At 36.6% G+C, this 22,505-nt stretch overlaps 2 protein-coding genes across 2 annotated transcripts; both read right to left on the bottom strand.

The window, feature by feature from the left end:
- Positions 1-3,433: 3,433 nt before the first annotated feature.
- On the bottom strand, positions 3,434-22,173 carry LOC136039620 (proline-rich proteoglycan 2-like). Its single transcript, XM_065723545.1, has 3 exons — positions 21,734-22,173; positions 16,286-16,468; positions 3,434-3,565 (listed from the first exon to the last, which is right to left on the bottom strand). Exons 1-3 carry the CDS (start codon positions 22,112-22,114, stop codon positions 3,521-3,523), a joined length of 609 nt encoding a protein of 202 aa, XP_065579617.1. The 5' UTR covers positions 22,115-22,173; the 3' UTR covers positions 3,434-3,520.
- LOC136042250 (uncharacterized) lies at positions 7,718-10,985 on the bottom strand. The gene is made up of 2 exons (XM_065727226.1): positions 9,672-10,985; positions 7,718-8,530 (listed from the first exon to the last, which is right to left on the bottom strand). The coding sequence occupies exons 1-2, from the start codon at positions 10,761-10,763 to the stop codon at positions 7,718-7,720; spliced, it is 1,905 nt and encodes a 634-aa protein (XP_065583298.1). The 5' UTR covers positions 10,764-10,985.
- Positions 22,174-22,505: the final 332 nt, after the last annotated feature.

The following is a 22,505-nucleotide window of genomic DNA, read 5'->3' as shown; positions in this document are numbered from 1 at the left end:
ATTTTACTGCTGAAAATAGAATTCCTGTTCTTTAAGTATAATTTGAAGCCCCATAAATGTTTTTTATCTTCTAAATTTAGGAAATATATTTGCAGATCTTTGTTACGTCATAAATTTTGATTGAGTTAAATTGAGCAGTTTCTTGTATTATTTAAGCAGAAGATCTATTTTGCAAAGTATCACATTTATAATAAAAAGATTTTTAAATGTCATTAACGGTCACTACCCTCTAAAGGGAGAAGAGTTCAGTGCTTGAAAATAAATTCTTGCCAAACTTCAGTCTTTATATTCATCCCTGAAAGTTTCATTTCCCTAACCTAAACCATTTCCAAGACAGTTCAGCGTAGTTAAACTTTATCTTTACCACCAATTTTTTTTCCAATTGCTTTTCTTACAAATCCAGTTTTAAGACTTTTTTGAACTCTGAAAATGATAATTCATTTCCATGTTATTTGGCATAAAAAGGGTTAAACATTGGTTTCAAGCTAAAATACCGCCAGATGGCTTTTTTGACAGTAAATATATATGTATATATATATATATATATATATATATATATATATATATATATATATATATATATATATATATATATATATATATATATATATATATAAACCCTATCGGCAAGTGTGTATTCTCCTGATGATCCCTTGTGTTGGGTTGTTGCCTCTGAATTATTTGTCTTTACAGATTTTATTGTTTGGTAAATGACGACTTATACTTATTGACGACACGACTGTCTGTCCATGGATTACTCTTTATGGTTGATTGTGTATGGCTATGCTGTTTGACCTATGTGATTGTATGGATGAGTAGGTTTAAGGCCTCATTCAAGTGCTGATCTATATTAATCACTAATGTAGGAAAACAGTCTTTTTTTTATGTGTTTGTGCTGTTGCATTGGTGATGCTCCATAAGGTTAGGCGATATATATATATATATATATATATATATATATATATATATATATATATATATATATATATATATATATATCGCCTAACCTTATCGCATCGCTTAGTTATTATGACAGTAATGAAGGGTAGGAAATGAGGATTAAGATACAACTTGTATATTCGTGAAAGATGTATTAAGCATTAAATACTAGTTCGTTTAGGGGTATAGCAAGGGAAATAGAAAAAGAGACAAAAGTACATAGAATACATTTAAAACGAGGGTTTTAAATGTATAATGTGCAGATCGTACCTAACAAATTTTGCATGCAGACCCTCTATAGTTCACCCCCCTCCCTAGTGTCCAAATATATAGCCCAAATTTGCTTCTAAAGCAACGAAGAAACTAACATAGAAACTGGTTTGTTTTCGAGTTTTGCACATCGTAAACTTGAGTGAGCGGTGTATAATACACAAGTACCAGAATTTTTCATGGAGAGAGCCAGATTTCCCGGTATTATTCAAAAAGGATAAGAAATTTAAATAAAAAATTAATTTTTTTCAACTGAAAGCAAGGAGCTACATCAAAATTTAAAAAGAACTGAAATTATTACTAATATGAGAGGAGTTGCCCCTTCCAAAAGACCTTGCTCTTTACGCTTAAACTTTTTGTCCTGATTCTTTAAAAACCATTCCTGTAACAAGATGACTGTTTAATTAGAATAAAAGACTTTGTTCCAAAATTCTATAAGAAAACTTTAGAGTTAAACTTAAAAAAACCACAACTAATTGAAATTTGACATAATTTTGAAGAAAACCGTACCACTTATGTTTTGAACATGGGTGAGTATGAAGTGCAAATCTACAAATTCGCAACGTCTACGGGTTTTGAAAAACGGGCATTTAGAGGATGTTCTCAGATGAGCACAGTGACTGAAAGGGTTAGAGTGTTTACTGTTATGCCATTAGTAACGGTTTTACCTGATATTTATTCCAGATTGTCCAGTAGGCTATTTTTAAACTAGTGCAAAATGTTTCTAAGACAGTTACATCATCAGTAAATTTTCATCTTTTGAAGAAACAGACGCCAAGGTTTTGTATCATTGTAAGAAATAACAAGAGCTCATATGGCACTTGTGACGAGGTCGGAAGAGCCAAGAGATCAGATCTAGTCCGGTTACGTCAATAACGTATCTAAAACTTGTACTTGTTTTTCTTATCAAATTTCATCCTGGTCTCTCCATTCTAAGCGTTTCCGAATATTACCGGTTTCCATGATTTCCGTTTCCTCCCTCCACCCCCAATGTCCCCGAGTACGATTCGAATTGAAAATGCATCTTAGACATGACATATTTGTATATATCAAGTTTCATTAAGATCCGATCACCCATTCGTGAGATAAACTTACCTCATTTTGTACGATTTCATTTAATCTGGTCTGGTCCCTGATACGCCTGCCAACTTTCAGCCATTGCTATATTGATCACCTATCTAGTTTTGGATCTTCTTCATGTAAAAACTGGGGTGGTCCGGTGTTCAGACCTGAGACCTTTTGCACCCTAAGTGAGAATCATACCTCTAGACCAGCAAGCCACACTTAAGAAGGACAATCCTTTGTGTTATCGGCAAATAAAATTCTTCTCAACTATCTCGTTCGCTTGCTCAAGATGGTCGAATCAGAGATAAGACTATTTCTAATTTAATTTGGTCTGGTCCCTCATACGCCTGCCAACTTTCATCGTCAAGCTTATCTGGAAGTGCCCGAACTAGTGAAACCGGGACCGACAGACATACAGACTGACAGACGGACAGAAATTACGATCGCTATATGTCACTTCGTAAATACCACGTGCCATAAAAATAGGCATTAGAAGGTTCCCTGAGGCACACCACTGTAAATTGGGAGGAAATCCCAAACATAATTAGGTATTTAACAACTCGTCTTCTATTAGAGAAGAGAGATACAATTATTTTAATTAAATAAAAATTCTAAAACAGAAATCTTGATTTTCATGTGTCACTTACGGTAGGAACAAAAACATTATTTTGGTCTTTATTACTATGCCTGAATGTGTTCAACAGCATATTAATAGATTTAGTCTAACTGGCCACAGTTGAAATTGTTCACTGTGTAACAGGGGCACATTTCTGTGTGTAATAACGTGACTTAAGAGATACATTAATGCTTATTTTTTGGACACATTCTTTCTGACTGTATAGGATATAGAGTCACTGCTTTTTTATACTAGAACCATAAAAATAGTAAACAAAAGACGAATTGGATAAGATTGGTTTCTGAAAGAATATTTGAAAGACACAAAAAATAATGAGGAATTAGACACGCTTTTTAAAAACACAGGTACAGTATTTAACTCATATGTTCAACATTCAGTTCCTCAAATACTTTGCAGAGAATATTTTTATTTTGTAGAAGAATTTATATTTACGAATCGACAACAACTGCAATTCAAAGTACAGAATGACAACAAGTAGAACTTCACTTGATTCGAAGCGAGAAAATTTAAACACAGCAACAACCAAAGTTTAAAAGCAAAAAAAAGGTCAACATAACTACAGACGTTTGGCAGTTCAATAACTTACAATAGATCCAATTCCTATGTTCTCTAGTGGCGAGATTCTTGAGGTTTTCCGATTGAAGGCTGTTGATTCTAAAAGAAAAAAGTAAACTAAAAAAGCTTCCTTCTACGAAAAAAGGTTTTACAATAAAAAAAAACTGTTAAAACACACGACTTGCTCGATTTTTTTTCAAGCTACCAAGAAGCTAAAAATAAAGCAGAAAATAATTTTTGAAGACTATATAATAAGAAGGGCCAGGCAGGAAAATCAATCTAGTTCAGCTTGTGATCCAAAAGTCCTTCAAATATTTCTTTTATTTTACCTGCTTATTTGTATTTCATTAATCAATAGTTGTATTGTTGTCGTTCAAATACAGTATGGAAAGGTAAATAAACCAAGTGCTGGAAACTAAAATAAGTAAAATAAATGAAGATTATACTTCGATGAAGGGCATTATATGGTAGGAATAGAATTTTTCATCAAATTATTTATTTCTTCTTGATCAACAGTTTAATTGTTGTCAATCAAGTATAATAGGCCACGGCAAATAAGTCAAAAAATCAAACAGAATTACACTTCTATCTAGAACATTATACAATAGAAAGCATGCACATTCATATTTTTTAACAAGAAACTGTGAATTAGGCTAGACCTTATTTTTACAAAGACTGTTTATCTTAGGATAGGACGGAGTAGAAAAACTACTTTTATTCAGCGTTGACTATGATTCAAAGGCCCTCCAAATATTTTCGCATACTTTATCTAGCTGATTACAGCTCCTTGACTGTTACATTGACTGTTATCAACCAGTGCATTCGCAATCACAAAGACATAGTACAAATGTGCCTTCCATATATAACTTATTTATTAGCCTCCCTTGCCCATTTCGTAAAAATTGGTCATAGGAACTTGAAGGAGTGCTTATTCGATTAGAAACTCAAGTCTGTAGTAGCATTCTAATAATTCAAAAGTGACTCGAAGACAACCAGCCCCCTTCGAGTCCCTCTTGTAGACAGTTAAAACAATCAGACAGTTTATCCACCTTGGAAGCTTCCTGACTGCTGATATCTGCCATAGCACCGATCAAACACCAGCTATCTCTCCTTGTGCGACTAATTTTCAAGCCAAGTAAAAGTACACCTCTTCAGCTATCTGACGGTACCACCTGCTTTGAATGGGTGTGAGACTTGGACCCGAAGAAAAAAATCAACCATAATATAAACTCGATTGAAATACGGTGCCTCTGCCGAATCAAAAAGATAGATTCCATCAATTATACAATAGTCAGGGAGCCACTCAACGAAAATGTGTCGGGTAGAGGATCAGTGAGCAGCAGAAGGTTTGACAACAGAATATGGGGTAATCGATAGCGCTGATCACGAAAATGGGCGTATATACTCGGCCGGGGGTTGCTTGACCCCGAAAATTGAAAATTTCGTGTTTTTTTACTATTAAATCACGTTTCGGAAAAATTTCCACAATGATCGCCAAATCTTTCGTAACTGATGCCAGAAGTGACGAGTACAGTAGGGACCATTGTGACGAAACTTGCAATTTTAATTTTTTTTTCGCGCTGGAAAAGATTTCACGCCTAGATTCAGCTGGTAGCGGATAGTTTTATTATCTCAGACAGGAAGATTGCCACTATACTCAACAATGACCTTGATTACAACTCTCTTTCATTCCTAATCAGAATTATTAGTAAACTTGACAAGATTATTATTCAATAAGCTTGAATAAACAAAAAAAAGACTACTATACTAACACCTGCTACGGATTTCATGAACGGTACTTGTTACTACAAAAGTTAAAAAGTTGCTCATATCAAATTATCCATCAAGCATATCAAACTCGTCCATAAAACACTTCCCACCACAGCCACAAAGTAAATCGCAAGGTCTATTTCCAGCACATGAACATTTTTTTGTACAGCGCTTGCACGAGCAGTACTGGGGGACCACACCTTCTGGAATACCTGAATGGTAGACACAACTGGCCTAACCCCACGGTCTTGAAACATCCAGCCAAATTGCAGGGGATCCAGAAACTGTGGCTTTGCTCAATTTGCTTGCAAAAAAAATGTCCAACTGCAGGTACACGCGCTTAGCATGACACTCAAAAGCGGCGTCAGATGGTGGCAAATACTTAAGCTCCCACTTTTGAGGGTACAAATGCAATCTTAATTCATTAAGACAGGTAAAGTGGTCTGGGTCTTTTCCGTATAAGGCAACAACGACCTTTTTGCAAATCACACTGAATTTTTCTAGAACCGCAGGGTCGAGCTTTGACTTCTATATCTCTTGGACAAGCAAAGTAATCAGTTTCTCCAATCCCCCTTTCTCGACAGCCTTGGCCACCACTCGTTTTCCTTTAGAAAACATGAAACCCACGGTATCACACCCTGAAAGCGTATGAAGAAGGCAGATGGAGTGAACAAAATCGTTCGGTAAATTGCTGCAAAGCCGATGTATAGGCACTAAATAGCAGTGGAACCTGACATAAACTTTCCGCTTTTCACAATTTGGGTGGTTCCCAAGGAATAACTTGTAGTGATATAGCAAGATGACAACTATGTCTGTGTCATTCGCATCGACCAAAACGACATCGAAACCCCTCTCCAAACAGTCCAACATGTGTAACACAACTCTTGTATCGGCCTCTTCATGGGTACATCTCAAACGCTCTTCAAAGTTTGTATCAGCATTTCCACTTCTGTTGAGGATCACCACTCTCATCCGGTCTCGAAAGCCTCCTGAGAGGTACACACTGAACCCTGCTTGCAGCAGGTGAACTGAGTTTTCAAACTCACCGAATAGAAGCTCAATCAGTCTTGACTTTGTCTTGGAATTTGAGAGCAACGAGTTCCAGTCATATAGGTTTGAGTGTCTACCTAGTGCCACCGGAGACCCGTTTGAATATCCTCGCTGCTCATGGCAACCACCGTAGTCCTTTAGGCAGATCACCTTGCCTTCTTCGTCGGATGACCAAAAATCCCATCATATCTATCTGCAAGGACGTGCAGCTCCTTAACGTTGCTGTTGAAAGACACAAGCGTAGAAAATGTCCGTTTTCCGTAGCTCTCAATGGTTTCCGATGGATTTGGTGGATGGCTTCTGAGGTAGGGCATCAAGTCTACCACCCTTGAGTGAGTCGACTCACTGCTAATCTCAAGGTTAACGGGCCACTCGCTCAAGCTGATTTTTGTTTTCAAATACTCCAGAAGAGTTGACTTTGTTCCTGTCCGAAGCACAACCATTCAGATATGGCACTTCTTTGGAATATAGAAGGTGCATATGGAAGAAGCTCATGGGAAAGCAAATTCTTTAGATGGTGAAGTCCTCTTTTGCCTGTAAAGTCAACACTCACCAATACCCTTTTGACAGTTTGAAGTTCAACATTGGTAAGGCTATTTACAGCACTAGAAGTATTGGTTGCTTTTTTTCTGTTTCGCCTTCTCATTATTCATAACCTTTACTTTGCTAAAGGCACCTTTTTCACCGTCCAAGTAGCGATCAACCGCTCTGCTTCCACCAGATCGCACACTGAGGAGACTGTAAGCTATCTCACTATCAACTGTCTCAAGCGTATAAATATTCAGCATATCTTCGTCAGTGGATCGAAAGGGATTGAGCCTGGCTTCCAGAACAGACTTCATTTTATCAACAGCCATGTGTTGCCACAGAACGAAGGAAGGGTGATCTTCGTTGTGAGAGGAGTCAAACTCAGTCTGGGGAACAATGCGTAGCATCTCAGTGAATGTAGACGAGACTGAGGCACAGAACGCAAGAGTTAAAGTCCAATTCACCATTGCCAGCTCATTCATAGTAATACCCGTCATTCCACCTTCCGTTTTTGAATCTAAATTAATGGTAGATTCTACAGCATGGTCTGGGGATATGCAGTTGAATTTTGCATTCATCCTCTTCACATTGAACAGTCCATTGTGGGATGCCTAATCTACTTCTTGAGGTAAGCCCTGCATCTCAGCCAGGTACTCAATCAAGCAAGTGCCATACTTATAGTGACCACATGCAACTAAATAAGGTAGCATTTTGCTGGCTCCTTCAAGATGGCCATCCCAGTCACCAGATCTTTCACTGTACAAAAAATGGCCACAAAACCGGTACCATTTTCTTTGTACTACTTCCAGAACTTGTGGGTTTTTGAGCGTGCAACGAGCGTGCAAAGTTTTGCAGTAAATCTCCCATTTTTTCAAAGATAGTGATGCACGATGGATCGTCTGATTACGCGCAAAAATCTTCGAAAGCTTCCCAGTACAGAATGGATATTGCTTCGAGGACTAACGTATGAGCAGCGAGAGCTTTATAGTACGGTTTACCACTCATCACTTTCTTTGCGGTTCCTACCAACAGATTTCCAGCCTCGTAAATCACCTCTTCTAGACCCGAGCACTTCATTATATGACCGATGGCACCCATGAAGTTCATTAAAATATGAAGACCGCCCATTCTGAGGACAACATCAGAATATGCTTCAGGATTTCTGACTCTCAGAGCAGGAACGATTTCAGATACGGCCTGGTCACATGTGACAACGGTGTAACTCAGTCCCAGTTCTCTGGCAGTTTTCTGGAAGGACTTCATGACTTCTTCCACGACTGCTGGGTTCGAGGGAGAGTGGGGAACCACTGGCAGGTATCCGATCCTGGTAACAGGAATATCAGCCTTACAGCCATACACTGTTGAGAAACACTTGAAACAAAAATATGGTTGAGATTCTGCCGAGTCACTTGATACATTAATGAGCTGCGTCGGCAAAGCTCTACAAGGAAGCCAGATCGTGAAAAAGTCTGAAACAGGAACTTTCTGGTCACCTGACAAACCAATGAGATCGCTGCATTTATCGGTCGCCTCTGTTTTTCTCGTGAGGTAAATCTTCCCAAACTTTCCAGGCTGAATCAGATTTGAAGACCACAGGGAAGGGTTTCTGTTCCAACTTTTCTTCAAAGAACACGCTTTCTTTAGTGGGCCATCCGTGTTTGGTTGCATAATGATGCTTGTCGTAATATGTGACGTCGAACCGTCAGACGTCTCTTCCTGATATAAAAGTACTCTTAAGCAAAATGTAACGAAAACCCTATTATTCCTTTCGAAAATTGCTCCAAGGACACCTGAAGAAGAAACAAAACTGGAAGATAGGATTCAGGTTGCTGTATACGCGAAGCGGCAACGGCGTTTTTTGTCAGCACATTTTTCAGTCCGTCGGCACAAACTGGACGTCTCCCCCCCCCCAAAAAAAGCTAAACGGCAAGTGACGCCCCTGATGGTATCTGATACCACGGTCTATAGTCGTTTTTGTAGCTACCGAAGTATCTGATACCACGGTCAAAAGGCGTTTTTGCAGTTACCGTGGTCTCTAGCCAGGTACTGTGGTAACTGATCGTGGTATCCGAAAATTTCATCAAACTTTCATCATCACTAACAGGAGTCATAGTTTTTTGTCAAATTGGTGGGAAAGAAGTTATGTCACTCAGAATTTTATTTTTTTGATGATTTCTAAAAGTACAAATCGTTTGAAGGTACGTCAGCAACTTTCGGATTATTTTCTTGATGATTTCTAAAAGCACAAATCGTTTGAAGGTACGTCAGCAACTTTCGGATCTCAGGTAACTTTTTGGACCCGAATTACAGTTCCCGGATACTCTACAGTCTCGTAACATAACAAAAACCTTAAAGATATGAGAATTCCTAAAAAGCGAGGGGTTGCCCACTCAGCATTTGGATGCACAACAGGAGTGGGCGACCCCTCGCTAAAAAGGCATTATTTAATAACGGGAATGTGAAAAAAAACCAATAAGATAACAATAAGAAAACAATAAGTAAGACATCAACGTTGTTTAAAGCTACTGCTTTTGTCAACTCTAATAAAATCTCTAATAAAATCCCCAAAGATGTTAGGTCATTTTTACAATCTCTTCCAACCTTAGGCTGGTAAAAAAAAAAAAAAAAAAAAAAAAAGCAGAAAAAAACAGAAAAAGGATTCGACCTCTGTGCATTTTTAGGGAGTGTCTAATTATTCTATATCACGCTTTCACAATATACATAGGCTATTAAGTGGGCTCGAACCACTTCGCTCCTAAAAGTAGAATTTACCATCTCTTCATTAAGTATTATTCCTAACATGATCAGAAGCAACTTGCAGAATGCAGGTAAGAACAGTGAGTTAGAAGAAATTTACCTGGAAATCGAGGTTGTCGAACGCAAAGTGTGCAAATTGATCTTTCTTGAATCCATCCGGAATGTAGACTCCAGTTTGGTTTATTGTCTCTTCAATGGAAGTGGCTTCGCTGGTAAGTAGCCTCTGCAGGGTTGTAAAGCTTACTCCGTAGCCCAGCCTGTTTAGTAGAAGAAGGAGAGATTTGCTTCTGGTTTTGTAGTGCAAATGGACAGACAGTGCAAGATGTTTGGGAGGTGCTATGCCCTGGGATTGAAACATGATGTCTTGAGCTAAATATAAAACCTTCTCTCTCGTCTGTTCATCAAGACTGTATTTGGTATCACTGTCGACAGGGGGGTCTGATACGTCACCGATCAGAGATGCGATGATGTTATAGAGCAGTGGTGGAACTAGGCTGTCTGCTGCATCATAAGTCAAATCAATGCTGCTTTTGCTTTCTTTGAAATCCTTTGCACTGTCCACTAATTGAGCCTTGGCTTTAGTCATCAGATAAAAGAAGTTTTTTCTTTCTTCCATTTCGTATTTATCACTAAGTCTACTAGGACCTGAATTTCCACTTTCTGATACCACTGAAGACCTCCTGGGTCGGGTTCCATTCTCACCTTCTCCATCATCATTCCCCACATCAATAAACAAACAATCACCAAGTTCGTCGTCACTTGATGTCACAGATTTCGATGTTACAGCTACGTCAGAATCTATCACAGTCGAATCTGAGCTGTCACTACCAGCATCATCTGAATCTATTAGAACAGCACTGTATTCAAATTCTTCAACCATCGCCTTAACTTGTGCTGCCATATCGCCAGCCGAAACTGTTCCTTTCAGATGGTAAAACGTCCCTTTTCTAGGATCCACAAACTTGATTAGCTGGCTCCCGAAATGTCTGTCCGAACTTCTTTTGAGCCAAAGCAGTCTATGCTTCTGCCAAACAGGTCCATTGTCAATCAAAACTTTTCTTAGCTTTTCTTTGAAATCAGAAATGTGGTAAATCCTTCCTTCTTTAACCCTAGACTCAACCCCTTCTAAGAACTGGGCAAATATTGTTTTGTTCACATCATGCACAACGTCACATTTTGGCTTTGTAGCCATAAATTTGTCAATGCACTTTTTGTGGTACTTTGCCTCAGCTGCTATTAGGTCAGTCCCACTAACTCTGCTAAATACCACTGGCGGTGTGAGCCAGAGAAGATTAGCTTTCAGGACAATAGCTTCACTGCGAGAAAAAGTTTCAACATTGGATAACTTTAGAGAGTTTTTTTTTTACTGCTTCCTGTTTTGGAGCAAAACAAACAACAAGTTTTGTATGAGAAGGAAACGGCTGCAGGTTCCGAACACGTTTTTTTTTTTCTGGTGGTGCTTACATTTTTAGTGCTGGAATACCCCTCTGGAGCAGAAGTACCTTTCCTGATGGTGTACATAAGCTGGCGGTGACAGCTGGAATGCCATTTCGAACTTTTAAACAAAAAACTGTCTTTTGACGCCGTAGTCAGCAATATTCTGAACTTGGGATCAGCAGATGTTTCCAATGTCTCAAGTAGCTTCTTAGAGCTTTTGATGATTGAAAGGTTTTCTTTCTTTTCATCTTGGCAAACAAAGCATAAAGAAAAATCAGTCTTTCTTATTTTTTTGGGGCTCTCAAGAAATCCAACTGTTTTCCGTAGTTTTTCCATCTGAAATAATAAATTAGTGAGTAAATTGTATACCTGGAAAAGTTTATGTTAAAATATAGCTAACAATACTGGGAAAATAACACTTGTTTACGGCTTAACAGTCTGTGATATTTCTCTAGATTAAAACCCAGTTTTGCATTTGTTGTACAACTTGTATTATAGGAGTAAATTAATGTAGCGTTTACACTGGCAAGAATTCCTGTCGAGTAGAACGGAATTTGGTCTACTTGAAAGGATTCCGATGGTGAGTAGAGAGTAGAATACGAGTACGCAACAAAATCACTTTGGCTACTACTATTAACTCAGTAAAAAGGACTGACAGCAAGAATAGTGTTGGGCGATATTTGGATTTTTCGATATATCGATATTTTCACTTTCGATATTCGATAATCGATATATTGATATCGATATTTCGGTACCATGTTTCGCTATAGTATTGGTCTCGTTTCGCCAAAATTTAAGAGCAAAAATTGTCGTCAGAAAGCACCTTGCATGAAATCAAACTTCGAATAAATAGAAACTAAATTACGAAGAACATAATGCTCCAGTTTCGGATATATAAGTGTAACTTATGTTGGATAATTTACAATAATTAGAACTGAATAAATATCGTTTTCGATATCGATATTTACGTTTTGCTATTTGATATCGATATTTGGTCCGATATATTGATATATCGTCATCGATATCAAATATTGCCCAACACTAAGCAAGAAGCAAAGTAGAACATTAACCTGTGAATTAAGTGTGATGCTGGGATTAATGCTAAAAGAAAAAAATAGACTATCCCTAGATATCACTTAACTGGATTATTATTTTCTTTTAACTCAATGATATTAGTCATTTAAGAACCAGAAAAGAGAGACTGTTCATACAAGAGGTCAACACTCACCGGTAGTTGAGAACCCAAAAGAGTAGGCGAGAGAACTGTCAAAATAGCAATAAAATCTAAATAACTGTAGCTGCAATTTATTCTATGGCTGCTTAAGTAGAGAATTCTTCAATGAACAATGTTTAATGAAAAACAGTTTCCACTAGCCTACGCTATTCAACTTATTTATTAGTTATTACATGGTCATTTCTGGGTCATGTGCCGGGCTTCTGCCTGACCTGGGCATTCAGAGCAGGACATATCAACAACCTTTGTACTGTAAATATGTTTCACAAGGAAAGCCTACCTTCAGTGTCTACACCTCTTGCATCAAGCTCCACTCAAGTGCAAATCAAGTTTAAGGCCTCCATAATTTTGTGTTTAGACTCCTTTGCTTGACTTTTTCAGCTTATCTTGGAAAATCTATCTGGCCGGGTGAACCCTGACGTGTTCACACTGGATAGATGCCGCTGCTTATCCGAGCTAAAAATTGGGTCAATCCGCTTTTCTGTCAATAGTTCAAAAACGAGAAGAGTAAGAGAATTTCTGGATCAGTCATTTTGTAGGACAATAAATTTCCTACAGAAGCCATTAAAAAAATACGGGCAAATTTTCAAGATGGATCAAGATTAATCCAAAAGAGAGATAAATTGTGTTAACTTTTTCGTCGAAATTTTGTGATTACAACTGAACGGCAAAAGATAAAAATGTTTTGAAAAAAGAGTATGATTCTTTAGTTAATTACCTTCGATCTGAGGTATAGTTGAACAATTTTGGAGTAACCTGTAATTTTTTATCAATTTTATTGTAATTTTTGCCAGTTAAGATGGTTTTTTAGGGAATTTGAAGAAGTGTGGATGTCGCACCCATTTGTCGACTATATAACGCTGATTTTCGTTTTCAGCATGGTCGATTGCATTAGATTGCACACTCAAACCTTCTGCTGCTTGCTGATCACCTCAATCCTTAAATATCAACATTTCTCTCGTGTGGCTCCCTGACTACAACGAACAATCACATGCAAAGACGGCAGTAATCACACAGCACAGTCACTAGTAAAATCAAACGACAGCAGCTGCGTTGATTTAGGCATGCCAAAAAAATTATCATCGATCGTTTCTATTAAATTACGCTATGAGGAATGACAGCGGATAGAATGGATTGAAAACTTCTTCAGCAAACGCAGGCATATCCAGAACAGCAGTATTTACATTGCTATATCAGGCCTTGGGTTATAGCCTGTCAAAAAGAGTGGCTATGCCCTCTAAGCTTGGAAATTTAAAACGAAAAGTAAGTTAAACCCAACTATTCTAAGAGCAAATTCATTTTCTTTCCTGTAACTTTGAATGATATTGTAATTTATTTTTCTTTTATTTTGTTGAAATTTTCACATATATAAACACACTTTACGAAAAACATCTTCTTTTTAGTGAAGCACAAAAGACTATCTTGTCTTTTAGGGTTCAAAAGGCTTAACAAATTATTTGTATTCAGCGTTTAAGTAGAGGAATGAGGTAATAAAAACGGGGCCGGAACCTCACAGCCGAAAGAAAGCTTGAAACTATATTAGAAGAGGTCAGTAAAACCTCCACATCAAACTTCAAGAGCTTTCATTTAGGGGTTTTCGGAGCATTAAGCCGAGCCCAGTCGTAAAGAAAGGGAAAACTTTTATATGTTAAACTGTTTTCTAATTTCAACCATCCAAATTTTTAAAGGTATCCACCAAAGTCTCCAAGACTGCAACCATGATCAGTTGTAACCAGTTAGAAAAAAAAAATATCGGATTGCAAGTCCCGGGGTCAACAATTTTAACGCAGTATATTTGACCCTTGTTAACGATAAATAAAAAAAAATCACCTGAAAGTAAGGAGCAAAATCAAAACTTAAAACGAACAGAAATTATTACGTAAATTAGGGGGTTCACCCCCTAGCAAGACTTCGCTCTTTACGCTGAAGTTCGAATTTTCTTCCAACACTTTATGAATGACCCCTTAATCACTAAGTCCGTTTAATTAAAATAATTAGCTCTTTCGAAAATACTAAAAAACTTTAGCGTAAAGAGCGGGGTATTGACCAGGGGGCGATCCCCCTAAAAAACGTAATAATTTATGTCCGTTTTAAGTTTTAATGTTGCTCCTTACTTTCAGGTGAAAAAACTTTTTTTAATTTAATTTCGGATTGTTTTTTATATAATGCTGGGAAATCCAGCTCCTCCTCCATAGCAATGTCCCTTTACCCCATAAAAACTTACTCCATAGAAAGATTCTCCCACCTAACCCCTCCAACCCAACCCCCCACTACCAGAAAAAATCCCAGAGAAAACGTCTGTATTCTTCCCAATAACCAATACTACACGTAAACAATGGGCAAAGTTCATAACTTGCAACCCTTCCCCCGGGGACTGTGGCGGATTAAGTCATCCTCAAGGACAAAGTTATTATATTTTTCGACCGTGCGAAACAAAATGGTGATCATGGGAAAAAGAGCGTTGGAGGGGGCCTAGTTACCCTCCATTTTTGTTGAATTAAAAGGGCACTAGAACTTTTAATTTCTGTTCGAATGTGCCCTCTTGCAATATTCTAGGACCACTGGGTCGATGCTGTCACCCCTGGGAATAAAAAAACGACCAATAAGCACGCATCTGCGATCTTTCTTCTGGCAAAAAATCCAAAATTCCACATTTTTGCACATTGGAGCTTGAAACCTCTACAAAGGATTTCTGTGATACACTGAATCCTGACGGTGTGATTTTCATTAAGATTCCTTGAATTTTGGGGTGTTTCCCTCTTTTTTGAAAGTAAAGCAAATTTTCTCGCGCTCGTAACTTTTGAAGGGTAAAATTAAACTTGAAGAAACTCATATATTTAAAATCAGCATAAAAATTCCATTCTTTTGTGTATCTATTGGTATCGGAACTCCATTTTTTTGAGTTTCGGTTAATATTGAGCAAGGTCGCTCCTTACGTAAAGTTGAGCGAGAGAGAGACTTTTATCTTACAAACGACTTTCCCAGCGAGTGGTGCCGAATTAGCACTTTACATCAGGTAATACTGTCAGATAATTGAAAATAAATTTATTATCATAAAATACAAATCGAATTATAGTTACAGAGCATTTCGTAAGTAGCCCTTAGTTTTATACAGCCATAGGTGCTCCCTGGCATGAATCCCACAGGGAGAAGAATCAGAGGGTTTTTCTTGAATGGGAAAAGGGATAGAAAACAAAAGAAAATAAGTTTTAGCCGAGTATTATTTCATGGAGTAGGAAACTTCAGATCAGCCTCGGGTAGGAGAGGGCAGATAGAATTGTTTGCGAGGAGATTTTTAAACACTTTTAACTCTGAAAATACGATCGTTATTAATACAGGGAAAGGAATTTTCGCATGGGAGTTTTCTGGGATGGGACTTTCCGCGGAGGGGGGTTCACACGGGAGAATTTACTGCGGGAATTTATCTTGGATTCTTTCTTTTGAGACTACAATAATGCGTAATGGGTAAGCCAGTTTTTTTCATATTTTGGACTGATAGGCAAATCAAAAGTGTTAGATATGCCGCAGGTCTTTTCCCCTAGCCCTTTTCCAGCTAGGTTTCATGCATCCAAGTTTCAGGACACGTAGTGTATAGCATATTCTTGTGGAAGGCTCTAATAAAAGAAATTATATTTATATAAAGTTATTATCGCACAAAAATAATTAAAAGCAATATTTTCCGCATAATATTTGTGTTTTAGCTTCTTTAATTTGAAAATATATTACAAAAAGGTACCAAAATTTTTTTATTTGACTTTAAAAGTTACATCTGGGGTCTTTTCAAAGCAGTAAACTTTTTTCAAAGTCCAAGACCAACCAGCAAGAAACAAAAACTACCTAAAAATTCAGATGATAGAAAATTCCAAGCTTAATTTTGGAATTATAAGGGAAAAAAGTATACAGTAAAATAAAATCACATGCTGGTCTGTTATTTACAAATATTAAACCCAAATTTAAATGGGGTAATCTCTGGTTGAAAAAATAATCAAGTTGATAAAAAGAAACTCAGCGGATAAGAAAAAAGAAAGAAATAACATAATTACCGATTGAGAGGGACCCTGCTGATAGCTCACACGAACTGGCTGAGGATTAACTTGATCTGCAGCAATTGGTAGAGGTGCATTTACAACCGGCTTTGAAGGTATGGAATTTTGTTGGCCCTCTTTCATAGCTTGGTACTGATTTGGTAATGCAGCCAAGAATTTATACCCTTCCTCTGGAGTGATCTACAAATTCAAAGAAGCAAAATTTTACACTTACTTTCAAAAAAAGACACAATTCATCAAAGATTAACTTTTTGCGAAGCAGCAACTGGCTATTGAAATAAGACTTAAGCAAGATTTGATATGGATAAATTTATACTAAAACATCCACACAACTCCTTGCAAGAAGCTATCCGTATCTTACGGCTGAGTAATACCTGAAGGAGAAACGTCACGTATAGAGCATTTATTCTTTCAAGTAAAGGTTCAACAGATGGATAAAACCTTGCAAAATGAATATATTATTGGCCGTCGCTTGTGTAGCGACATATATTATATATACAAAAATGATTAAATATTATAATATATCTAATTTGAAGAAATGTCTGTTTTATATGTGAAAGTAATTACGCCATTCAAAGATAATTTTCTAATCGTAAAACTGCTGGTTTTTCTAACTTCAACTCTTGATTCCAAAATTCAAATCCAGTTTATCAGTCACCCTTTAGTTTTGGCATAATTATTTTTAAATTCAGTTTTCCGCTGCATTTGGGAGGTTTTTACCAAAGAAAACTCATGTTGTATAGAAAGCTTGCATAAATGCTATTTCTTAAGTTAGTCTCATATTATTTTTTTGCTTCAATTTTATACTTCCGATGTTTTTGTACTTTCGCTTTTCAGTAAAAACTTAGAACACAAACACAGGAAACTGTGTTTCCTGTCTGGAATCTGATTACATTTGCGCGATTAATCATAAAATAAACGTATTGGAAAAATAACTATAAATTAAGCATTTAAAACTTTTAAATAGCAATATTTCTAAAATTTTCTTAGCCCTTTAGGCATTTTGAAAACTTGCATATAGTGTCAAATTGAGCGCTGAAACACGATGATTTTTCAAATAAAATATTATTTCGTTTTTTTTGGCTTTATGTTTACATCGGTACAACAAAAAAGGTTACATTGCTTTTTTTGACAATGTAAAAAGTCTTCTTAAATTAATAAATTAAACACCATTAAAATTAATACAAATATTTTAATACATGTTGTTTCAAGATCAAATTATAATATGATGAATACATGTTCCTTCGAGATCATATGACACTATGATGCATTGAGCTACTACGGTTCCAATGGATTCTCTGAAACCTTGTTAGTTTTTCTCAAATCAGGTACAATCCAGGTCATAATCTCTCTGTCAAATTGGCTAGGGTGTGAGCTTCGCGGGTCTTCCGAAGTGCTACTCAAATTGAAACACAGGTATTTTCTCCAAGGTAATTAGAATAGTTTTCGTGAATTCTATAGGGATTATATAGAAGTAAGATTACTCTGGTACGTGTTTCGTTTTTATTCCCTCGTTTCACCTAGCCATTTTTCATTTTTCGTCAGTTTTTTTTATCAACCGTGCTAACGGTTTTTTTGGTCTCCTGGTTTCTGGCTGTATTACTTTGGAATACGTTGCTTCATAGTTCAGGTTAAAGCTATGCCTGACATTCAAAAGCATTGTTTATTCAAAACAAGACCACAGGTGCTGCCAGTGTGGTAAATCAGTTTTTAATTAAGATAAACTACTGAAAATTATAAATGATTTTTGAAGAGGTAAAGTATCTAGCAAACTAATGAAAACTTTATTTAAATCCCCTTTATGAATAACGGAGATAAGAGCGAGTAGGGTGGTTACAAAGGCATTAGCTTGATTTCTGTAGGAAGTAAATTACTAGGCATTATGATACTTTTTAGATTTACAGATGTTGTAGAAAAGTTCTTAAGACAATAACAGAGTGATTTTATGAAAGACGCTTGGATAAGTTGACCAATTTTCACTTTAAGATTAATGATCAAAAAGTGCCTAAGTCAGTAGACCTTTTTAGGTCTCAGTTTAATATATTATGAAAAGGCATTTCATTCAGCCGATAGAAGAGCTGCAGTGAAGGTTTTATCCTTGCATGGTATACCTATTAAAGCAATCGATGCGATGTATAATAACAACATTATTGCAGATAAGGCAGGAAATAAGGTTAGTAGCTGGTCTGGTAATGAATCAGGAGTTAAGCAGAGAAAAGTTCTGTCAAATTATACGGATCATTTCGATAGACTTTATTCTAAGGAATACGGCAAAAAATATGTGAGAGCATGAAAGGAAATGAGAAGTCAAAACTACCCTAGACTTTAAAATTACAGATGATTTGAGCTCCTAAATAAAACTGTTGGCAAAGCGAATTGATTTTTGGACATTTTGAAAGTTGAGGGGTGCCATAATAGGTTTGAAAATTAATCTTAAAAAGACTAAGTCGCTTACGAGTAGATTAAGAACATTTAAAGGTGAAGAGGTGATGTCGGGTAACGAGAATATCGATCAAGTGGAATTAGCAAGGTAATACCATAAGTACAAATGATGGATGCGCTGACCACGTAAAGAGGTCAACAGGCAAAGCTAAGATAATTTTTCACAGTTGAAAAAAGTTTGGAGGAAAAGAAAAATAGGTATGCAAACCAAGAATAGAGTATTAGAAACTATAAAGATGACAATAGTCAAGCGTGGTTCTGAAGCGCAGGGGCTTCGGAAGACGGAGGAGGATTTGTTAGATGTTGTCAAGAGGAATATTAAAACTGGGTAAGGTTTTCATGGCATAAAATCGAACTAACAAAAACCAGTGGCAACTGTGGGCATGATACTATCGTACTATCAACCTGAGTTAACATGCTATGGTTACATGCCAAGGGTTAAGGCTCCAAAATAAGACTCCTGTATGTATTTGGACATTTCTTAGCTTTAAATAATCTTAAGCACTAGATTTCGAAACTTCCCAGTAATTGAAACAAGCTTTTAGCCTGATTGCCAATTGAGCTAACAGTAAGTTTTCAAGAAATCAATTATAAAGGAGGGATATTTGGAATGGAAATTCATGTGATTAAGCTCATATGTTCTTTTTTTTGTACTCACAAAAAAAATAGTGTGTCAGTTGATAAATAAATAAATGATATTTTAGTCCATTTTACATTACACTCAAGCGACCTGGCTTCTAAAAAAATCTAATTAGGTATTCAAATGACTAAAACACCTTTTTTTTTTATTTTAGGGAATTTATGCTTATACTTGGGGAATTTTCTATTGTATTTATACCGCTGGGCGTTATTAAAGTGATTTGACACTAAAATTATAATTATTTTAAAAGCTGAGACATTATCGATTTGGCTTCTTAGCGATTCGAATAGAATTAAAAAAAAGGCCACAAATATTTTGGCTGCAATATCTTTAGAAATATTAAAACACCTTGAGAAAATCATCGTTTTTAATAAAAATTTAAACAATTAAAAAATTGCACAATGAAATCAAACGCTTCCAAGCAAATAAATACTCGATACATTACATAAAATACTTGCGGCCTCTAAAAATCCACAGAGAAAAAAACTAAATTTTCCGGCCATTACTATTTTAATTTTCCTGGAAAAATTTAGTCTTGAGATTTTACATGTAGTGTAAACTATCGACTATCTGTGGCCACACTATTCGCTTGGCGGATTATCTGCAATCTTACCGAATATCAAAGTACCTTAAGCAATAAAAATATGCACATGCACAATAATAATATTATATGCTATGCTACCTAATTGGATTATGATAACCACATAAAAGATATTTTAGAATAAAAAGTAATTGATAATAATATAAATAACTTATTGTCAGTGCTCAGCACTGACAAACCACCTCTGTTCCCGTCTACGAAAGTCTTACGGATTACTTGTTGCCAATAATTATCGTTTCAACCGTCCTCTCCTTGCCTGGCTATACAATGCTTTTACTACCCACCATCTGCTTGCTCTGGTTCCCTTCTGGAAAATATTCACAGCTACCGAAAAGAAAGCCATTTGCAGCGAATTTTAAAGATATGCTATGTTTCTCCTGCGTCTCTCTTTGTGGCACAGCAATGGTGACATCTCCAGGAAATATAAGGTCACCAACCCTTCCATGGCCATAGAGAGAAGAATCTCCGAGTTCAGTACCGATGTTTTAAGAGGCCAACCACCCCTGGACTAGTGTTGTTTTATAATATTTGTAGTGGAAATGTATTTAAATTTCAGTGCTTTTCCTTTTTTTTCTTTTATATACTCCGTCTTTTTCGTTTTTGACGGGTAATAAATTAATGATAATAATATAAATAACTTATGTGGAAAGCAGCTGTATCTTGATTTTTAGCCTCCCCCCCCCCATTCCAAGTTATCTGTGGAATTAGCCTACCACCAATATATGAGTATGGAGTTTGCTGTATTTAAAAGAATTCCAATTAGATAGTGAACATTCTCATAAACTCTAAAGGCTAAAATCTTCTTCTTACTCTGAAAGAAACAAATAAGCAGTCTCGCGTTAGTTTCCCTGTGGTATTGCCGTCTGAATACAAAATAGCAAAAGCTTTACGTAAATCTATTTGAAATGAAAAAACTTACAAAATTAAATATGTTTCTAAATACCACTTTGCAGAGTAAACGTAAAAAGAAAGAAAAGACGAGACAAAAAAGTAAATAGTAAAGCACTCATGAACAGGTAATATAATCTAACTTATTGAGCCTTTGGAATGGTTCACCACCTTCAGAGGGTGCAGGACGAAAAAGTAAGCGAACTGATTATTACGAAAAGGGCTATAGGATAACTTTGAATTAAGGTAATTTTATGAATATGCCTTTGCTGTGACGTCTAAAAGTCGTATTTAAGTCTTTCACAGATCTGATATAACTGCTAACAACCGTTTTCTTAGCTGATCTCAAAGGGAGAGAGTCGGACTTTGATTCTACTGATCTACATTGCCCAGGTGATCTTCCGTTTAAGAACAAATTACCAAACGGTGTTTGGCAATTATCTCTGAAGCATGAAAATGTAATATATGCTGTATGATTTAAGCGTGACATCAACAATATAGCTTTATGATGCTTTGCACAACTCACTATCTTGAAATAAAAACAGTAAATTTCCTAAAGAGTTAAATAACAAATGAATTCAAGAGAATTTCATGCGCTATCATAAACCATTTTAATAGAACCTTGACGTGAAAATAATGTGTCAAAACAAAATAATTCGGAAAAGGCAAAGAGAAATATAGAGAGGACACAGGAAAAAATATCCGATTAATATAAACAAGATTAAGCGAAAGTCTTAAGCATTTCATAAATTTAGGTAGGTATACGCAGTGCAAACTAGGAAAGAATTGAAGGGCCACCACATTCGCGAACTTTCTTCAATCATATATGATAGAGTACACAAAAGCAGACGCTAGTTTAAGTAATTAGCCAAACCTTGGCTTGTCCTGGCATATCACTCTTTGGAGGTAGGTGTTGAGACACAGCAGCTTGTGGGAGATAATTAGCAGGAAACACATAATAAGTTTGATTATACTGCATATATTGTGGGGCATATTGGGGCATCTGCCCCTGTGGAACTCCATATTGTGGTACTTGACCAGGATTGACAATAGGTGGGGCATACTGAGGTAAATGACCAGGTTGAACCATTGGAGCACCATATTGAGGTATTTGGGCTTGCTGCATCACTGGGCCACCGTACTGAGGAACAGCATAATGAGTTTCATTATGAGGCACTTCATATTGCGGCATGCCATATTGCGGTGCCATATGGGGCACGCCATATTGCGGTGCCATCATATGTTGCGGTGGCATTAAGTTTAGATGAGGTTGTGGTGGTAACTAGAGGAAACAAACGATAAAAACATTTAATTTGAAGAATAATAAAAATGTGGTTCAAGATCAGAACATTCACTAAAACGGAGGAAACATAGCATGAAGAAAACGAGAAATTCAAATAAAAGACAAAAAAATTCCAACTTCATCAAGGTTCTGCATAAATGTGTTACGAAAAGCCTCCCACCCTCCCCTCAAACACAACAAAAAAACGGTAAATTTCATTTGAAAAATATGCAGAGGGATAGACCAATAAATCAGTATACAGGTAAAACCCCAAACTTACTACGTCGCTTATCCTGCACTAAGTAAGAAGTATTTTCAGTAAGTATAGAAGCTGCATAGCTGTTTATTTCTAAACGTTCACGAG

Source organism: Artemia franciscana, chromosome 1 (genome assembly GCF_032884065.1).
Source record: "Artemia franciscana chromosome 1, ASM3288406v1, whole genome shotgun sequence".
Lineage (NCBI taxonomy): Eukaryota > Metazoa > Arthropoda > Branchiopoda > Anostraca > Artemiidae > Artemia > Artemia franciscana.
The sequence above is the reverse complement of the archived record's forward strand: the minus strand, read 5'-3'. Positions and strand labels throughout refer to the sequence as shown.

What these genes read in the sequence shown, in the direction of transcription:
- LOC136039620 (XM_065723545.1), bottom strand. Translation starts at nt 22,114, where the DNA reads ATGCCACCGCAACATATGATGGCACCGCAATATGGCGTGCCCCATATG. An exon ending in ATATGCCAGGACAAGCCAAG is followed by an intron (nt 16,469 to 21,733) that starts GTTTGGCTAATT and finishes TTGAATTTGTAG; the next exon opens with ATCACTCCAGAGGAAGGGTA. An exon ending in AGCAGGGTCCCTCTCAATCG is followed by an intron (nt 3,566 to 16,285) that starts GTAATTATGTTA and finishes TTTTTCTTTTAG; the next exon opens with AATCAACAGCCTTCAATCGG.
- LOC136042250 (XM_065727226.1), bottom strand. Translation starts at nt 10,763, where the DNA reads ATGGCTACAAAGCCAAAATGTGACGTTGTGCATGATGTGAACAAAACA. An exon ending in TCGACAACCTCGATTTCCAG is followed by an intron (nt 8,531 to 9,671) that starts GTAAATTTCTTC and finishes CTTTTATATCAG; the next exon opens with GAAGAGACGTCTGACGGTTC.